Here is a 19,946-nt window from a genome sequence, read left to right on the forward strand (position 1 = left end):
GCATCTTCATGTGCATAAAAGTTTCAGGTAGGTTCATGACACGTGGGTACGTATTGGCCAATGCACCCCGACCTGGGTAAGGGGCCTTTCACCCTAACTACATGGGTTCAGTGGGCGCATCTGTAGTGCTGGGCCTAGTATTGAACCTTGTCCTGCACCAGGCTCGCTTAAATCAATATTATGATCTATTTGTAATGGACCTTCTTGTATTTTAAACTCAAAATGTTGTTCTATCGCTGCCAAGTCTCGTTCATCAGGTACACGTATCTCACGGCTGCACCATTCAGAGCAGTCACAGGGGTCAAATAACTTTTTAAAGTGGGTTGCACCATAGACATGTTATTTTATTCCATTTACGTGCCTGTTACAGGGACCTGGTCCCTTTAACACAGTGCTCCCCCTCCACACGTCACGACATGAGCGGACCTGACAGGGACAGGAGGGAATGAAGGGGGGAAAGGGAGGAGTTTCAGTATCTTACAGTAACTGAATAAAGAAAGTTGCATTCCATACGAGCTGGTGTGTGTCTTGTTATTTGCGTACGACCAAAGGTCTAACAACTGGCGACGAGGTGAGTTCAGCACACCAGAGTCGTCCTCCTTCACACGCTGACAATCCTGTCGCGTGCCTCCTCATCCGCGCCAGTAATCCCACTGGGCGCCAGCGTCGGCACATTATGGCCGTGCCTTAGAGTTCCCTCGCATCCGCGCCAGTGATCCCACTGGGCGGCAACGCATCCTTGTCAGTGATCCCACTGGGTGTCACTGCATCCGTGTCAGTGATCCCACTTTCCGCCAAACGTCGGTATTCCGCGCCCACGGCTTGAAACGTCCCCAGCAACCCTGCTGCCCTGCCGTGCCAGCCCGGAGCGCGAGGCCCACCTCCTCCACTTTCCAGCACATGTTCCCAGAGAGAGAGAGCGACCCAGCACACACTCCTCCCTGCCACCAGCGATTTCACAGACACACAGTGCGAGAAGGACCACACTCCCCCACCCCCTGTTAGGCTGATCGATGATCATTGATTGTGGCAGGAGTCGCAAGGACATGCACCAATGTGGTTTCAGGTGGGTGCTACCCCCCACTCACTGGGCCTGCTTCTCTATCAGTGCCATCATAAACACAAAGTGGAGTACAACCAACACACGTGCTACATTTCTTCCTCCCAGTTAGAGGGAAATCAAAACACTGGGAAAACCTTCCCACACTAGAAGGGACAACAGCCACATTGAAGGGACGACTACCCAAGTGACATTCCAGAGCCACTTCCAAGGCCTGCCACAGCCATGAGCTCCTCCCCTGATCAAGCTGGGCAAGCCCCACCACCTCCAGTGCTGACTTCAAGGTCAACGGCCGCAGCATGGTGCATGCCCCCACCATTCTCATTGACACCGCTAGCCAACAAAGGGCCCCGGTGGGTGGAATGGCTCGAGGATTTCAACAACTTTATAGCTGCTGCAGGTGAAGAGATGTCCCCACGCCTACGCAGAATGTTCATCAACACTGCAGGCACCGAAATAAAGACATTAATTAAAACCCTCCCGGCGGCAGAACACCCTGTCTTTGCATCAATGATCACAGCTCTCAACAAGAGATTTGTGATAGAACACAACAGGGACTATGAGAGATATATAGTCAACCAATGTACCCAGCACATAGATGAAACTGTAGACGAGTTCATCACCAGACTACGAATTAACGGAGCATACTTCCAACTTCATGCATTTTCCCTAGAGGAAGCCATTCGTCTACGAGTAACAGAAGGGGGTCTCTCGCCCACTTTAAAGAAGCAGCTTCTCAAGAAACCCCCCACCATTGAAGAAGTGAGCCAAATGCCCAGAATCCGCCAAAGGGTGGACAAACCAGCAACACACATGACTAGCATGAGGACGCTCAAACAAGACAGAGGGGAGGTGATAGCAGCAGTCCACACAAATAATGCAAGAGGGGGTGAAAGGATCAGTAGCCCTACCTATTCATCGACCCCAAGGATGCAACAACAGTACCACAGCTGTGGCATGGCTTTCCCCTATGCTGGTTCTTGCCCTGCGCTCACCCAAAAGTGCAGAAAGTGCAGAAGGGAAGGACACTTCCAAGCAGTCTGCAGAGAAGGCAGAACTGTCCCCACGCCACGAACACCCTCGGTACCGCAATATAGACCACTTCAAAGGGCATCACAGAGTCAGTCATAGCAGGATCGCCCATACCAACAAGGGCCAAGAAGATATGTAAGAGTTGCTGAAGAACTCTAGCCAGAAGATGAACCCCAAGAATACGACCCACAAGACCTGAACCCACGAATTTGCGCCGAACATGATGGCCCACCTACATCAGAGCCAAGCCATCACGCCATACCACAGTTAAACCAAGACTACGAAAGCGAACATTAAGATCTATATGCACAAGACGAATTTGTAAACCTCATCATGGATGACAGTGAGGCAAGAGAAGCACCATGGATATCGGTAGACATTTGTGACAGGCAATTCTGCTTCCCTATTGACTCAAGGGCCACGGTGAAAATTATGGGGGAGAAGGAATTTCAACAAATCCTAAGCAAACCCACTCTCACACAGACACCTTCCAGAATAATTCAATGGGGTACCGACATACCCCTACAGAGAATCGGGTCGTTCAAGCGACGGCTCATCCACGGCAAGAGATCAACAATTACCGTCATTCACGTAATAAGGAGCCCGACCAAAGGACGATGCCTACTGAGTTACAAGACCGCCTCGTGCCTAGGCCTCATCAACATCCATGTTCAAGAAGATGACACCATCTGCTCAACTGCACCTGGATGTGAAACTCTTGGGCACATCTACAACTTAGAGCACAAACCACCTGTGACTCCTACCATCACGAAAGACGACATCCTGGGAGAATTCCCGCTTCTGTGCCCAGGCCTGGGCAAAATGAAGGGTCCCCCAGTCAAGCTCCACATTGACCCGGCAGTCCGCCCTGTCCCGCAGCACACGCGCAGGTTTGGATTCCACCTCCAGTCAGCAGTGTCAAACAAACTCAATCAGCTCCTACGGGACGACATCATTGAAAAGGCCACCGGCCCAACACCGTGGGTCTCTCCACTTGTCATTGTTCCAAAGGAAGGAGGTCGTTTACGGCTATGCGTGGACAGGAGGGTGGCCAACACGGCCATTCAAAGGGAACGGCATCCAGTACCAAGGACTGAGGACATGATAGTCCAACTAAATGAAGCTATCCTCTTCTCAAAACTTGATCTGAACCAGGGATACCATCGGATGGTACTCTATCCTGATTCGAGAGTGATCACCACATTTGCATCTCATGATGGACTGTTCCAAAATAAGATTGAACTTTGGAATCTCATTGGCGGCTGAAATTTTCCATGATGCCATAAGGCAAGTCATCAGGCCTGTGAAAGGGACCCTCAATTATAGCGATGACATCCTTGTATTTGGAAAGACGTGTGATGAACAGGAGACAGCCCTGCGCGCTGTTTGTGCTGCCGTGCAGGAAGCAGGACTGACCCTCAATCTAGCTAAGTGTTGATTCAGAAAGTCCAAGCTCAAATTCATCGGGCACATCTTCTCCTCTTATGGCATGACCCCTGATCCAGACAAAGGTTCCACCATCTTCAACCTGCAGAAACCCAACCAGGTTGCTGACGTAAGGTCATTCCTGGGGATGGCTGGTTACTGCGCCAGATACGTTCCCCACTTTTCCACCATCACAGAACCTCTGAGGCGCCTGCTACAAAAGGAAGTCCCATTCGTCTGGTCCGAAGAGTGCCAAGGGGCCTTTCACACAATCAAACAGGCTCTTGCAGAGGCTCGGAAGCTTGCCTATTTCGATCCGGACTGGCACACTGAAATTGTTGTGGATGCCAGCCCAGTGGGTTTAGGAGCCATCCTAGCACAAACCAGCGGCCCTGATACCATCCCGAGGCACATAGTCGCATACGCTAGCAGAGCACTGGCTCCCCCGGAATCGCTTACTCCCAAGGCGGAGAGAGAAAGTTTGGCAGCCGTCTGGACCTGCGAACATTTCCACAACTTTGTAATTGGAAAAAGGTTCACCCTCATCACGGACCATCAGGCTTTACTGTCCCTCTTCGGAAACCCGAGAACGAAAATGCCCCCAAGGATTGAGCGATGGGGCATTAGTCTACAGGAATAAGACTTTGAGATTATCCATCAACCGAGGGGTGAGAACAACCCAGCCGACTACCTGTCGAGGCACCCAACCGGCAAACCGGTCCCCAGGACTGGCGACGCTGAATACATCAGCTATGTAACAGCCAACACACTGCCCTCAGCCAACTCGATTTAATCCATCGCCTCGGCATCAGCAGCGGGCCCCTCCATGGCCTTAGCAATAAGTCTGACAGAAAAACAGGTGTAAGGACTTTCGCCGTGCAGTACCCAGACACCCAGGTGCCTGTAGGGACAAGCTTGAAAGGCTAGCCAAGGTGCACACCGAACTGGCCGTCCAGGACAAGTCAATCTTATTACGGGGGTGCAGATTAGTCATTCCAGCGACACTCCGGTCAGAGATCATCAAGGCCGCCCATGAAGGCCATCCCGGCGCTGACAACACCAAAAGACAGCTCCAATGTCATGTTTGGTTCCCGTTCTTGGATCACATGGTCGACCAGTGGGTAAAGAACTGTGTAGCCTGTCAGGGCACTGCCAGAGCAGAACCTCCAACGCCACACAGGGCAACCAAAATCCCAGAACACCCCTGGGAGAGAGTTGCAGTAGATTTCTTCAGGCCGCTCAAAACAGGCAAATACCTACTGCTCTTCATTGACGAACACTCTAGATTCCTCATCATAAAGAAGGTGAAATCCACGGAATTTGCTCTCGTAGCCACCGTCTTTGATGAAGTCATCAGTGAATGGGGGATCCCAAACACCAAACACCATAAAGTCTGACAATGGTCCGCCTTTCAGTGGACATGAATCCGGAGTATTTGCACGACACATGGGGTTTACTCATCAAAGGATCACATCTCGCTGGTCCCAAGCTAAGGGGATGGCAGAAAGGTTCATGGCCTCGATCAAAAAGAGTACGCATTGATGGCTCTGATCCACATCATGCACTATGTCGTATGTTGAGAGACTACTGCAACACACCCCATGAAGTCACCAACAGAACCCCAGCGGAACCCATGATGAAATACCAGGTTCGAACCTTAATCGTCAGCAACCCAGCCCGAACCAGACCGAGAGGTCATTCGAAGGGATGCTGAGCGCAAGGAAAAGACCAGAGCTGAGACAGACGAGAGAAGGAGAGCACAGACAAAAGAGTTCCATGTAGGGGATGAAGTGTGGGTACAACAAAACATGAACAGGAAAACAGACTCATAGTTTGCCCCTGAGCCAATTCAAGTGATTGCTGTCAAAGGAACAATGATAACAGCGGCTAGTGACACCAGAGAAGTAACCAGGAACAGTTCTCTGTTCAAGCATGCCAAAAGAGGAGAAGAGGAGAGACCTCGCCACTGGACCTGGACCCTGAACACTATGATACACATTATGAGGAGTAGGTCCCCCTCGAACCCCAGGTTCTACGTCAATTGGATCCGTCTGACTCAAGAGCCACGAGGATGGCGCCAAAGGGTCATCAAGAGACCTCTGAGACTTGTTGAAGAATGTGAAACCCATTTGTTGAATTCTTGTTTAACCCTCACAAGGACATTTGTCCAGGGGTGTTGTTACAGGGACCTGGTCCCTTTAAGACAGTGCTCCCCCTCCACACGTCACGAGCGGATGTGACAGGGACAGAAGGGAATGAAGGGGGGAAAGGGAGGAGTTTCAGTATCTTACAGTAACGGAATAAAGAAAGTTGCATTCCATACGAGCTGGTGTGTGTCCTGTTATTTGCGTACGACCAAAGGGTTCTAAATGATCTGACCCCGGCTGATTTTGCTGCGGCCGGAATGTTCACATGAGCAAGGTGCGAACCACCAAATGTTTGCACCTTTCTCATGCAAACACACGTACATACTATGGGGGCTGCAGGGGTCTTTTTTTGTGGGTGTGCTGCGGTGATGTCCCCTGCAACACCCCGCTCAGTATACCGCACAGTATAGTGAGCGGGGTGTTGCAGGGGACACCCCTGCAGCCCCCACAATATATATATTTTTTTTACTTACCTGCAATGCTACCACCAAAGCTTTGAACTTTCGGTGTTCGAACCTTTGGTGGTAGCATTTTTAGAACTTTTGGTCCTTGTGACCATTTATAGTTGGTCAAAAAGTACAATTCCCGACCAAAGGTCTAACAGTACCATACTACAGTAGGGATGGATGAGCCTTAAATGGCTCAAGTGAAATGCTGTTTCTAACAAGACAAAACAAAAACAAAACGATTCGGCTCATGCCATTCAAGCCTTCACAGGGATGGCTCACAAGTGGAATGGAGTCAGTAAATGTCCGATTAGACTTGTACGCAGTGTGAATCGGTTTCATCCAATTTGATCCAGTTGGTTATTATGATTTGAATTGTGTCAAATCGTTTTTGAACAATAGACATATATTGATTTGAATCAGTGAAGCCTTTTTCTAACATTATTTATTTATTTAGCATTTATATAGCGCACCAAACCCTCAGGCATCAGGGCGAGTCAATATGAAGCGATTCAAACTTTGTCGATTCGGGTCGACCTCGTAAGAGAAACTGAATGCTGAAAAAGTCTCTTTTATGAGCAAAGTCCTGAAAAGAAAATATATGACAGAAAAAAGGCAGCTTGCTCTCTGCGCACCGGCGTAATGGCGCTCACTATAAGTTTGGCAGTGTAGTAAAAAGTGCTGGTCATTCTGTTACCTCAAATGTATTTGGTGGTAAAGTAATTAGTGCCACCTTTACCACACTGCTAAATTCCATGTTTGCAGTTAAAGCAGAGAAGATACCCTAGTGTTTCCCCCAAAATCCCACTGGAGTCCAATGGACTCTGAACATGGGGCCTGCCATCCCGTTACCACACTCTTAATCTGGTGGTAATTCTACCAGACCAAGTGCCATTAACGGCAAACAAGCTTGGTTGTATTTTCACTGGAAATGTGTAACGAGCCCAGATGAACCAGTCCCAGGTCTTTCTAAACTAAAACAGTGCCAAAATAAAAAGATTTTCGTAAAAGAGAAGGATTTAACTACAAATATAAGTGCAGTTTTTAAACTACAGGTGGATTATAAGAATGGGTGGCATTAGATGAAGAACACACGGCCTATAGCTTTGCCTCTCTTGCAATAACAATGGCCCCAGGCAGGAAATGATGTCCCTATTGCATCATTTCCTTCACCACCAGTATCCCAGAATTCAGTATTACCATAGAGTTTTATTCAGTCAGAGTCAAACCATCAAATACTCATGTCTGTGCGAGTGGCTTGAATTCTGCTTCAACATTTTCAAACCATTTCAAGCTTCAAATCCATACGGTTTGAATTGTTCAAGCTGATAAGAACCCCCATTGTTTAGATAGGCTTGAATCTAATTTACGACGGTTCCACCATCTCTATGCTATAGTGTAGAAAATTCAGATCTGACACCCATGGTCTCTCAGATCAATGTAGCTATCAGAAATGATGCATCCGGCAGTCTTTTTCCGTTTAGGCAATTAAGATAGCTCAACTTATTGGGTGAATGCTGCAAAGGTCTATTTGGAACATGTTGCTTCCTGGCTAGATTGCGACCCGGAGGCTCAGATTTGCATCCTTATGAGGATAATACAATGAATACCACTGAGTTAGTAAATAATTACACGTTTTATTAAGCACTAAAAGGCCACACTCAGGAGGATAGCTCGGGGCAACGTGGAGCAACACAGGTTCGATCCCCGGGTCCGCGCTTAGAAACCTCTTGGTATTAAGTGCGCTATAAATAACCAATCACAATTACTCTTTGCCATGTGATTTGTGCAAATGATCACTCTTAATAATGTAACGTTTCCTGCTCAAGGTACTCATGGGCAGTGATTAATTTCATTGTAGCATGATTATCACCAGAAGCACACCGACCTTTAAAATGTGTTGCAGTGCTGCACCCTTAACCAACATCATCCTGTGTCCTCAGCGGCTGCAGGCATTTAAGAGTGCAGAGGCTGATGTTTAATGGCTGGAAACTTGCTCTGGTCGGACTGCAGCACCACCTTGTGAGGCTGGCAGGGTATTGCAGCACAGTAAGTATGAAGGAGAGGGAGACCTGCTACCACAGATCTCATAGAAACCCCACGTAGGGCCATTTTGGAAAGCTATCCAGCCATGATTGGCTGCATAGGACTTGGTTCAGAATCAGTGTTCTTGCTTTGAGCTGCCAGGTGTCTAATCACCTTCACAAGCCATAATAATAGCCCTCATCCACCAAATGTGTCTAACTTCCCAGAAGTTGGGGTTGCTAGACGAATGGCGGACATGCTATGTTTTGGGGTTTTATACAGCGCCAGTTGTGACATGTTCACGGACTCTTGGCGTTTCATGTAAAAAAGCAGAAGAGAATGGGAAAATGTACCACCTGCCAAAATAATCAAAGGGATTTATGACCTTGAGTTAACAAGAGACGCACACTCAGGTGTTGATGAATAAATAAACAAATAATAAGTAGCGTTTACAATGCGAACTTAATCGCGTCCAGGCTGATAATTCATTAGAGCTGCGGTCGGAGAGGCATGCTCTGATTACATATGATAGGATGTTAATGGGCCGAGGAATGACCTGGCAGGGACTCTCTCTATTCACAGAACCAGAGAGAAGAAAATCGGGCACCCTCAGAGATGAAAAATAGAATATCAGTCATTCTTCTAGGAAAATAATGTTTACAGTGCAAAGAGGTCTGCTATGGACTCTGCTCCCAGCTACAGATCTGATCTTTGCAGCTGCACTCATGTGCACCCATGTGAATGTAGTTCCCTGGGCTGCACGCCTTACTGGGTGCTACATCATAGGTCTAGCAGGCAAACCTTTCACAAAGGTCGCCCGAAGCTTGATAGTTGGGGGTTCGAACCACCAATCAGGTTTCTCAGATCGTAGGCTTTACCTGTCCATAGGAGTCTGACTCTCGAGCAAGCTGTCGACTGCTTGTAACACCCTGCTGGTCATGTTAGCTTGGTTGATGGGTACGGCCTGCCAATATTGTCCTTCTTGATTAATTAGTACCGGGGTGAGTATTACGACCAATCAGGTCGCTGGGGTCACCGGCTTTGCATGTTATCTCGGGAGGATAGCTCAGGGACAATGCGCTTGCGCAGTGCAGGTTCGATCCTCGGGTCCGCACTTAGAAACCTCTGGGTATTAAGCGCGTTATAAATAACCCATTACAACTAAAATTACAATTACATGTTGGTATAAGCCTGCATTCCGAGCAAGCTGTTGGCTGCTTCCACCCTCTCTCCCTCCATCACCCATGTGCCAATCTCCACCAGCGGCACCCTGTGCTGCATCAAACTCCCTCATACTGCTTTAAAAGTATTCTGCTTACTTGCAAACAGATGCAGGCTCACAGGCTGCATTTCCCTGGCCTCCCATGGATCTCCTAGGAATAATGATAATTACCGCCACGTCTCTCTTCCTAGTCCCAGTACTTGCCTACGAGGTACCCACCACTGATCCCAGACTATTTCCCTCCCTTTTTTAGGCTCCGCCCAACCTCTCCTTTAAGTGTATAAGACTACGTTACCCACAATTCAATAACTGAAACATTTCCTGTCCTCCAGATAGGGCCATCTATCTATCTTCTTCCCCCTATCTAGGGGGCATTGGGAGCAATGTTGCTGAGTTCCTCTGGTGCACTAATCCTGTGGGGTAAGCCGGAGCGAGGAGTCCAACACCCTCCCTGTGGGTCTGCGGAGCAAGGTCTTCAGTGTGGTGCACATTTTAGTGCTGATCACGCACCCAAGGAGACAAGTGGACCTGTGAAACAGCGGAGAGCGTAGCATGACGAAGCTTGGGGAATTGTCATGTGCTAGGCTCAGGTACATGAGATGAGATCTGGTGCACTCGATCTTCATTCCTTGTGCTAGCAATGGTGTTGTATTGCCACCCTCTGTCGCATTGACTGGCTGCCTCGTCCCTTCTGCATCCTACAGGGCACCAGGCCCTACTCGGCCAGTCTACCCCAAGCACCCTGGTCTCCCTCTCTGTCTCTACCCTGCACTTGTCCTTCCTGGCACCCTTCCCCTGACTAGCCTGGAGGGGCGTGCATGCCTACCGAGCCTGGTCCACCCCCACCCTCGCAATTAGCATGTGGTCCTCACTCACTGCATCCCCTGGCACTTGCCCACCTGGCCTCTCCTTAGCACTTGCCTAGCCGCAGGGGCCTACTTCTTCACCTCCCCCCCGCACTTGTATGCCTCCAATCTGCTCTGTACTTTCCTCCTACCCTAGAGTTATCCCTCTGCCCCAACCTGCACTCTACCCCAATCCCCTCCCCCTGCACTTCTCTTTACTGCACTTGCACAATCCGAATAACACAAGGCCTAGTAAGACTGTTATTGTTGTTTTCTTCTCTGTCTGCACCCTTTATTGTCTTGTGGCGCCTTGAAACACCATTTGATGTATTGGTGCTTTATAAATACCCAATAAATAAAATAAATACTGAGGCAGATCGGTGCTGATTGGGGGAAGCGCATACAATCAGCAAAGAAGGCTGCACATACCACTGGAGCAACGGAGTCGGGCTGGGATCCTTCCAGAATGGTGCACACAGCAGTGGGCGGCCATATTGGGAAGGTAAGCCTGAGTATGATTCAGCACACGTGCATGCATCCCCGTGGTTCCTGGCATGAAAGGAACATAGGGAATTCAATGTTACACAGTTTTCAGAGCGAGCGGAGGCTAAATGTGGCTCAGGGACACCAAAAGCTAAAAGAAGGCGTATAGTGGTTACATGCGTCTGAATCTTTTTTAACTGATTCCTCTAGAAATGAAATTGATTCTGGGAATGGAGGAACTTCCAGAAGGCATATTCATCTAACATAACCCTCTCACGGTTTCCCAATGCCGTAGTCTCAAGACAGAACACACTCAAAGAGCGAAGCCATTAAGAGCCTTTAGACGTCCAGTGAAACAGGGTTAGGATTCATTGGGGAGATCAATAAATAAAGCCAATGATTTCTGAAGCCTTAAGCTCTGCTTTTCCCTGCACTACGCACTTATGTCTGGCTTTATGGGAGTGCATTTTTGCAGATGTACCAGACACTGCATTTTTCCATGCTTCGGTTGACAGTATATTTAAGCAAACATAAAAAAACCAAGCGCGCAGGGTCGTTTTAGGTACACCCTGTTGTACGCTCAAGGTGCCGTGCCTAAATGGCCGGCAATGAAAGCGCTGAGCCAAACTCAATGTACCACGAAAAGCATTCCGTGCTGTGTCTTTTCTTTTGTCTTGCACTACTCTGCACGCGGAAGTACACAAACGGCAAGGAAATTGATTTCCGCGGCTCACTATCACAGACCGTACTACAGTTTGCAAACTGATGGCTATGTCGCCAAACATGCCGATAGGAATGGGGTTGGCTGTGATGAACATTACACCTTACTAAAAATAGGCTGACAAATGTTTAAAAATATTAATGGCCCTCACTATAAATTGGGCAGTATCCCGGCAGCAAATCCACCGAAATACCGCCCAACGCAATTACCATTACTTCAACTTGGTCCAGCACTATTAGCGCCGGATCCCAAGTTTTGCTGGCGGTGTAAGTCCTCATTTTTGTTGAGTCCATAGGACTCAGTGGGGCATGTTTGATGCAATTACCGCAAGGTACTAGTGCCAAAAATGGACAGAAAGTCGTGGATTTACCTCCAGCAGCTCAAAGCTGGAGGTGAATCCGGAGAGTTTCCCCCATACTCAAGATGGGGCGGAGCGATAATGGCACGATAATAGCGTTACAGCCGCATTTTTACCACACCGTCCGTCCCCTGATGAGGCCCATTGTTTCAAGGATCGATGATCGAATGTTCTTTGATAAAGAGTAATGTTGCTGGAAAAGCTGCCTGCAAAAGGCCACATCCCACAATACCTCTCTCTGCCTTTCCCTACCACCCTCTGCAGCTTTCTGGGTGGTCACCTGCAAACCATGCCCCCGGCCCTGTACTCGCTGGGCGGCCCTTGCCACAGCCCGCCTCCTCCCTTCCAACAGCTCCCCTTCAGCTCCCCTTTAGCCTGTCCTTCCAATGCGGTCTTGAATATGGACCTAGCCAGGATGCTCTTATTTTGTCCCTAGCCCGCAAATGCTTTTTAAAGATTGTAAAGTGAATAACTTAAAAAGGAAGCACATATGTGCTCCAAGATTAAAGCCCAGGTGATGCTTAATTACTTGGGTGTGAGTGGGCCACTTGAGTTCTTTACACGGTTTTACATCTTGAAAACGAGGCTGGGTGTCAGACCTCCGCAGAGTAGTGTCTCTAAGTGTAGGGGACTTCTACATTGTGCCAGGGTTGTAGCATTACCAAAGTACATACAAATACCATCCAGGACATGTGGCCCCTTCCCAGATACCAAGATAGCAAATAGCTCTTAAGTGCCAAGTGAGATGGCAGAATGGAAGGGCGAAAGAAAGGGTGGACGCTGGACAGAGGTGTAAAGTAGGCAGAGACCAGCTTTTAAGCCGGGGGACCTTGGTTGATATATAGGGCCTGGTCTACAAAGCATTTTTCAATGGGATTGCGCCACTGTAAAACCCTTTTGTAAAACAGGTCCACAGTGTCATTTCCTTTAGCCTGAAAGCAGGGGCTAAGAAGAGCAACTTCTAAAAGAAAACTTTTTTTTTAGCAAAAATAACACCAATAACCAGCGCAGATTGGTTCTGCCCCAGGACCCCCCGTGTTTCGAGCTTAAAGCTTCTCGATTTAGTTGAATGTATGCATTCTCGATCTGGCTCGGCAAAATACTGCAAATAACATCTGCCATTTCCATAGATCACGAATCGAATCGAAGAATGAGATGAATTTGAATATTCTGTTTTCTAATCCTTTAGATTAACATCTCTACTGTTCGGTTTTAGCATCTTGAATTTCCCAATGCAATGTAAAGTATATGTGTACTCAACCAGCTACCGCCGTACTAGTCTACCGCCCCCGCTTGCACATGCCAGCTTCCGGCCGCCATGATAACAGGAAGTGATGTAATGGAGATGATACATGACACAGCCCTTTTGTAGTGAATAAGCAAAACACATGGGTGTTTGAATTGAATATCAAATGAATGGGAGAGGAAGTGAACATTCTGTTTTCTGATAATAACAGGAGTAATGTGAATTGTGTTTGGCACATTTCAAGCAATAGAGCAAATATTCAAAGAATCATTATGAGAAAGATTTTTTTGCAATTGTACATTAATTCAGTTGCATTATTCTTCGTTGCACTGATGAAAACACCAAAGGTCACGTGTAACATTTCTATTTGTATATCAGAATTGTCTGGTGGTTCAACAAAGTACAACATTTCAAGGACAAAGGGCATATGCAACACTGGTTTCTTTGCTAAAAATGTTTTTCATTTGTTTTTTTAGAACTCTCCAAAATAAGAGGTTGTTTGTGGCGGCTTTCGCAGCTGTCCTGGGCGCTTTCAACTTTGGGTTTGCGCTGGTGTACCCCTCTCCCGTCATTCCGGCTATAGATGACAATAAGGACCCCATCATCAAGGTGACTTCTAAGGAGATCTCATGGTTTGGGGTAAGAGCCCAGGATTTCCATCTCCTTCCTGTGTCCACTGCGCTTGAAGAAATATTGCTCTGGCTTGTCTTGGATTCTGCGCCAGTTCAAGGAGAGTCTATAGTGATCGCCATGGAAGCAGATGGTTCTGTTAGGAAATGACATTAGTTTTGAGTCTCCATTGCAGGGTTGGCAGAACATTTTCCATAATCCTCCACTTGATCCTTAACCAGAAGGATAGTGGAGAGGAAGATAGCTTCGCTGTCCAAGTAGGGTGGTCCATGGTCCATCAGGGGTTGCATTGGAGTACCATGGTTTGCACGGGAGCATTATTTAATGAATGAATGCATTGATGGAGTGTAAACTTACCATGGACCGACAGAAGAAAGGTTATTTGTGATCAGCTGTTGCGCTGTGGAACCCATGCTTTCAGGTTCCCTCAGAAACCAGCACCTTTTTCACAATTTATATTGCACAAACTTTGCACCATTGAAAGTGCAATTTTGCACCCTATTAGCACTGGGACAAAAATGTCCCTAGTGTAAAAATATATTGTTTCCCTGCACGCTTGCACCGGTTCAATGTTAGCACTACAGCTGCTAGCAACAACCAGTATCGCTTCATGCCCCTTTAGATGTCCCCAAAAACTGACTGTGGCGGAGGTGGAAGGGTGACTATGGCCTGATGTCACCCACCCCCACATACCACTAGGGCAAACATGCATGTCTGCTCCAGAGGAATATTTGTGCTGGTGCTACTAGGACCAGGGCAAACTTTCCCCTGCAAATAACGGAAAGAAATCCTTTTTCCGCCCTAGGGCAATTTTGGCTATTTGAAGTGGTGGCGTAAGGGTTGGGGTGGCTAACTGGGGACAGTTTAGTGGCTAGAAAAGGTTGAAGTGAGTCTTTATATATTTGCAAACTTTGATGAGGTTGGGAGTAAAATCACATGGTTTATCTGGGAGCGGGTCATCAGGCCATCTCTTTTCTTACATTTTCCGAGTGAGGCACACGGTGAAGAGCTATCCACTCCTTGCACCCCCAGTCCTTAGAGACATCTAGGGGGGCCAGGAAGGAGGCAGCTACAGATATATCAATATGGGGAGCATCTCTGCTGTTCTATTATCGCGCATTAATTGCCCAGCTGCAGTGACACATAGTAGAACATAGAACAGCAAAGGATGGCCAAGGCACTCTGATAATTAGGGCAACAAAAGGGACTGAGAGCAAAACAAGGGTATGCCCCTTATCTAAATGTACACAGTAAGCCAAACACAAGAATACAGCATTAATCAACCAATCAAAAAGATGTACAGACAGTAGACATTTGCAACACGGTTAGGACAATGAATAGGCGTTGTGGTAGTTGGGGGTGTGGCCTGTCCTCATGTGAGCTCGGGCATGGCTGGAGATTTCCCTCATCTCATAATTTGGGCTATTGTATGCAATGCCGCATTCGCTGCGCAGGCCTTTCCTTCTACCTAGGATTACTAATATCTATACAAAATAACAACATTGCTCATGCCCTGCGCTACACTATGTGGGTTGATTTTATTTGACTATATTAAAGTGGGGCCCTTTGTGTTGGGAGGTGGTGCTTTCACTGTATGCCCAAACCTCTCGCCCATGTTAGTGCTTCGAATGCAATCTCGCTTCACTCTAAAGCGAATAAGGGGGGGTGGGACAGGGCTTCCCCCTTCCCAACAGTACTAATAAGAACTGCATCCCAAATAGTTTGCATCAGTAAGATAGTGATGCATATTGCTGCGATATATCACAATATAAATGATAAAGCACCCTCATTGTATATTAGACCGGTGCACGCTAGTATGGATGCAAGTGTATCCTACTGTTTGCATGTCAATAAACTTGGGCAGTAGTGTTCAACTAAAATTAGAGTTTAAAAAGATGAACTGTAAATAATCGGGTGAAGAGAACTGAAAAGGAGATATTGATAAAGCCAGAGCGGGCTGCAGTTTTGCACAACACCGGCAGTATATAACAGGAGCGACCATTCAATTTGGTCATTGAGGCCTTGCATGTGTCCTGAGTCTCTGTATCCGATTCTGTTCGACCTTAAAGAGACAGTTTGCAATGAAAAAATGGTTGCAATCAGATAATAGCAGGTCAATAATTAACAATTGTAGGCCATCAGTGGTGTGTTGTTTATCCTCATAGTGTCGGAACAAGTGGTGCTTATGTATTCCCGGTCCTAATTTTAGAGCAGTGTTCCATGATTCTAACATTAACTGCGTGAGTGTGGTCATGCCAATTTAGGTGCATGGATCTACAGATTTATAGATCTCTGAACCTATGGACCTATATGTATAACTTCTTTTCATGTTGTGCAACTGAGAATTCTCAAGTGAACTTTACTTTGCTGTTTTGCGGACCCAAGTGCTCTTCTCGCGCTACTCGCGTGGCTCTAGTGCTTACATGTGTTCTTTTGCACAGCGCCGTGGTTGATGTGCTTGCCTGTATGTTGCTGTCGTATATAGTCCTATTACTGGCTTGTGGGAATCTACTGCCGGCCTCTGCAGTTGTGGTGATAACCTGCAAGTTCTCAATGCCGGTTTCCAAACTTTTGAATATTGAGGTCCTATTGCTAACCAGTTTGATCCGGTTGAGGACCTGTATGTTCGGTTAGCATATTGGTGTGCTCTTGTTCATGGGCATAGGACACAGGGCGAACAGGGGGGACAAATCCCCCCCACAATTTTTAAGTGAGGGGGATACAATGGCATTTATCCCCCTCAGTTCCCCCCAGTTTGTGTCTAATTTGTGTCTAGTCTGCAGCGTGTAGATTACGGTCTGCAGCCTGCCTGTGCAGTGATGCGTGCAAACTTGAAACTTCAGAAAGCAGCAGCAGTGCCGGCACAGGTAAATGTAAACAAGATTCTTGTTACAAGAACTCTGCTGCTCGCAGGCTTGCTCATGTGTGCCCCCTCTCCCCATACCCCCCGCCCCTGCGCATTTGGAGCGTGCCCAGGCCAGGCCGGGGAACATACTGCAGCACGTGCCCCTACGAGTGTGCATTGCACCGCCGCACAGCCTTCCAGAACGAAGGAGAAGCCAGCATGGAGCGATGCATGCTCCTCAGAGACAACAGTGTGACTAATGATCTTGCCATCCTTGGGGCAGGTAAGCCCAGGTAAACTTGGAAAGATAATACATTTAAGCTTCAGACCCGTGCCAGTCGCCTATGTGGCAGACCAGGACTCGGAATTCTGCCGTGCATATGCCAGCGGCGGGCTTGTCCCTGAGAGCTGCTAGCGTCTTGGTGGCTATTGGATTAAGGTCGAGCACCGGAACAGCGTAACCAATCAGCAGTGGATGCTGGCAAGGTTTAACGGCAAGACATGACCCTCTCTTCCGGTGCTTCTACCCAACGGCGGGGATAAAGAGGGCCTAGCACAGGGTTTTGCTCCCTGATTTACGGAACCAACCAAAGACAAGTGTTTTGTGGACATTCAGATCAGGTACCGTTTCGTTTTGCAGTATTATAAATGAACAGACTGTGAATATACGTTCTCGTGTAAGTGCATGCCAAGGATCATAAAAGACACAGCGGATGTAGTGATTACGTCGGGGTAAAGGAGACGCTGAGTCGCTCGATTTTAAGTGCCCATTTGAACCCGGTACACCTACAAAAAAGAATGTTGTTGGTAATTATAATGACAAGATAACATGTTAATAGACGCAATTTGCGTTGTTCCACTTTGTTCGATGGAGCCCCGCCCCCTTCACAGCAACAAACATTATCTGTTTTAGGTGCCTCTGTTAATGCCATCACTTTCAATTCAAAGTTCACTTGTGTGATTCAGACTAGCAAAGGTTTTGTACATCCCTGGTTCCTTCTTGACAAATAATAAACAGGATTTCTTTTCACTGCAATGAGCTCCAGCTTGGGGCAATGTGTCGGAAAGGGCGACATTAAGCCTAGATAATGCGAATATTGGTGATGCATCTTTCAGTATACTAAGAAGCATGAGTGTGTGAGTTAAATTCCGTGCAATGCTACTCTAGAGGCAGTGCACGGCTAGGTAGACATACAGAGTTCAATGCTGTCACCACAAGTGTTTGTATGCCAAGATTGCACAATGCTTTAGCATGGCATCGATTTTCATCTGTATATCATGCTGGCCGTTATGCCAATTCAACGTTCCACTTGCAGGATTGAAACCTTACAACGTTCAATAACCTCAAACCTGGCTTTGGAGGCTCCAAAGCCAGGTTTGAGGTGCTTGAACATTGTAACGTGTAAGTTAAATCACTATACCTGGACTAATCGCCAAGGGACCCTCGTACATATGTTGAACGATCATAGCGCGCACAGAGAAGGTGGCTTGCACCATCGGAACTATGACTAAGGAAGCCCTTTCTTATGAACACGTTGTCAGCAGTGAGGCCTGCATCTCTGTTTTAAATGGGAATGAGGCAATGGAAGCCTCCCTTACTATTAAGGCACTGCATTGTGTTGAGCACAAACCCCAAGGTGAACAACCTCTAGTAAAGACGGGGCACATTACACAATAATCAATGTGTAGTCACTCACCTTTCGGCTCTAACCATTGCAGAGATCCCCATCAACCTTTTCTTTAAAAAAAACAAAATGCATAGCATGTTTGCTTTTCAGTGTTAAATGAATGTCTCTTTGTGCAATGGCGGATAAAGTGACAGTCCGTCAAAGTGGGCATGTTGGGGTGCAATATAAATTATCCAATAAATGTAGGAGTAGTGCACAATGCCAGAGCGGTGACGCACAATGCTCTTGGGGGTCTCTGAAGCAGTGCACTTGTAGGTGATTCCAAACTAGCTCTGTTCGTGTTTTTCGTCAGCATTGGTTAGGGACTGCCCATGGTCGTCCTGGGCTATAAAACTCTCTCTGGCACCAACGCAAAAGTGGATCACAGTTGCAAATGGAAATTAATTCCTTTTTTGACACTGTTTGAATAGTACCCACTACCCAAGGGGGAGTTGTATGATAAAATGTGATGCAAATTGTGCATTTTAAAGAACATTTCTTCAGCATCACTGGTCAAAACTACTAGCCGCATAGTGAAGTATTTCATCAAACTGCCCCATATTGGCCATAAAGCTGGCCCACACCAGCATTTTGCGTCGACCATGGGCCTACTGCCCTATAGGCCAGTCCAAGCTTGATACTACCCTAATGAGCGCTCCCCGGTCCCAAAAGGATTACAGCTGATGAAGGACATTTAGCACTCCGACTCGACCTTCTGAGAGACCTCACTCAGCCTACTACCGTACTAAGGTAAATCAAGTGGCCAACTGGCTGGCCCTCCTTCCAGGTGCAGTGCAGGCTGGGCTGGCATGGATTGGGAGGATGACTAGCATGAATAGCAGCCCATTTTATATCAGCTTTTGACTTAGTCCTCGACCCTGGCCCGATCACTTCTTAGGTACTTTCAAACATCACTCCGCCTCTGCCATGGCCTCATCCAAAGCAATAGGAAAGATGATGGCCTCCAGGGGCCAAATGAGAACTCATTTTTGGGACTCTGTGACCTAATGTTTCAAGTCTTGTTTTGTGTTCTCCTAGGTGCCACTGATGATGATTACTTCAATGCTCTTAAAAAACAAATATTCATGGCTGTGTGCTTTTCGACACCCGCCAGTTTGCGACTCACCCCGAACTGCCGTTATTTATAGTCTCCCACCGTCCTCATAGCCCTTTCCATTCTTGCTCTTTTACATCGCCCTCCTCTGCTGCAGTCCCGCCAATGGTGGCTGGACACCCAATCTTTTTAGGAGGAGCTATGCTCAGGCCATGAACGCCTTTTGACCTGGGAAGAAGTAACATTTTTATGTGAACTGAGCCTTCTGAAGTGAGACGCCATTTTGAAGGATTTTGTACTCTGATCTGCTTTTCTTTTTCTTGTGTTTTCTTTTATTCTTTTCTCTTGTTTTATACAGTGATGATATATGTGATTTAATACGAACTGCTATTTTAATTTTGTTAAAAGTCGAGGTCTTTGACTAAAACACAATAAATAAATAAAAAAGCAAAGTCCCAAGGTGTCCCCTGTCCCCCCCTAGATGTTATGGGTCTCCTAGGCCCCTCTTATGCCCCTGCTTTTGTTGCTGCCAATTGCATCCTCTGGTGTCCCCACGTGCCTGTGGCTAACATGGTTGTGTTGACGACTGTGGATGCATGCTGTTATATTGTCGGCTTGTGTCGTTCTGTGCGCTGACCTGTTTACCCCGATGTTCGTTTTGCTGAAATGTGTGGTCCTTCTGTTTAGTTGTGTACCACTGTGCGTGCATCAATGTGTCCTTCGTCTTGTGTATGAGGTTC

General features: G+C 47.3%; 1 protein-coding gene across 1 annotated transcript in view; it reads left to right on the forward strand.

The window, feature by feature from the left end:
- The window catches only part of SLC2A6 (solute carrier family 2 member 6), a 242,988-nt gene that overhangs the window by 105,122 nt on the left and 117,920 nt on the right, over window positions 1-19,946 (forward strand). The window contains exon 2 of the mRNA XM_069609468.1: window positions 13,487-13,649. Coding sequence (XP_069465569.1) covers window positions 13,487-13,649 — 163 coding nt within the window. The remainder of the gene's footprint in view (window positions 1-13,486; window positions 13,650-19,946) is intronic.

This window comes from Ambystoma mexicanum, chromosome 8 (genome assembly GCF_040938575.1).
Source record: "Ambystoma mexicanum isolate Mex_15411 chromosome 8, UKY_AmexF1_1, whole genome shotgun sequence".
Lineage (NCBI taxonomy): Eukaryota > Metazoa > Chordata > Amphibia > Caudata > Ambystomatidae > Ambystoma > Ambystoma mexicanum.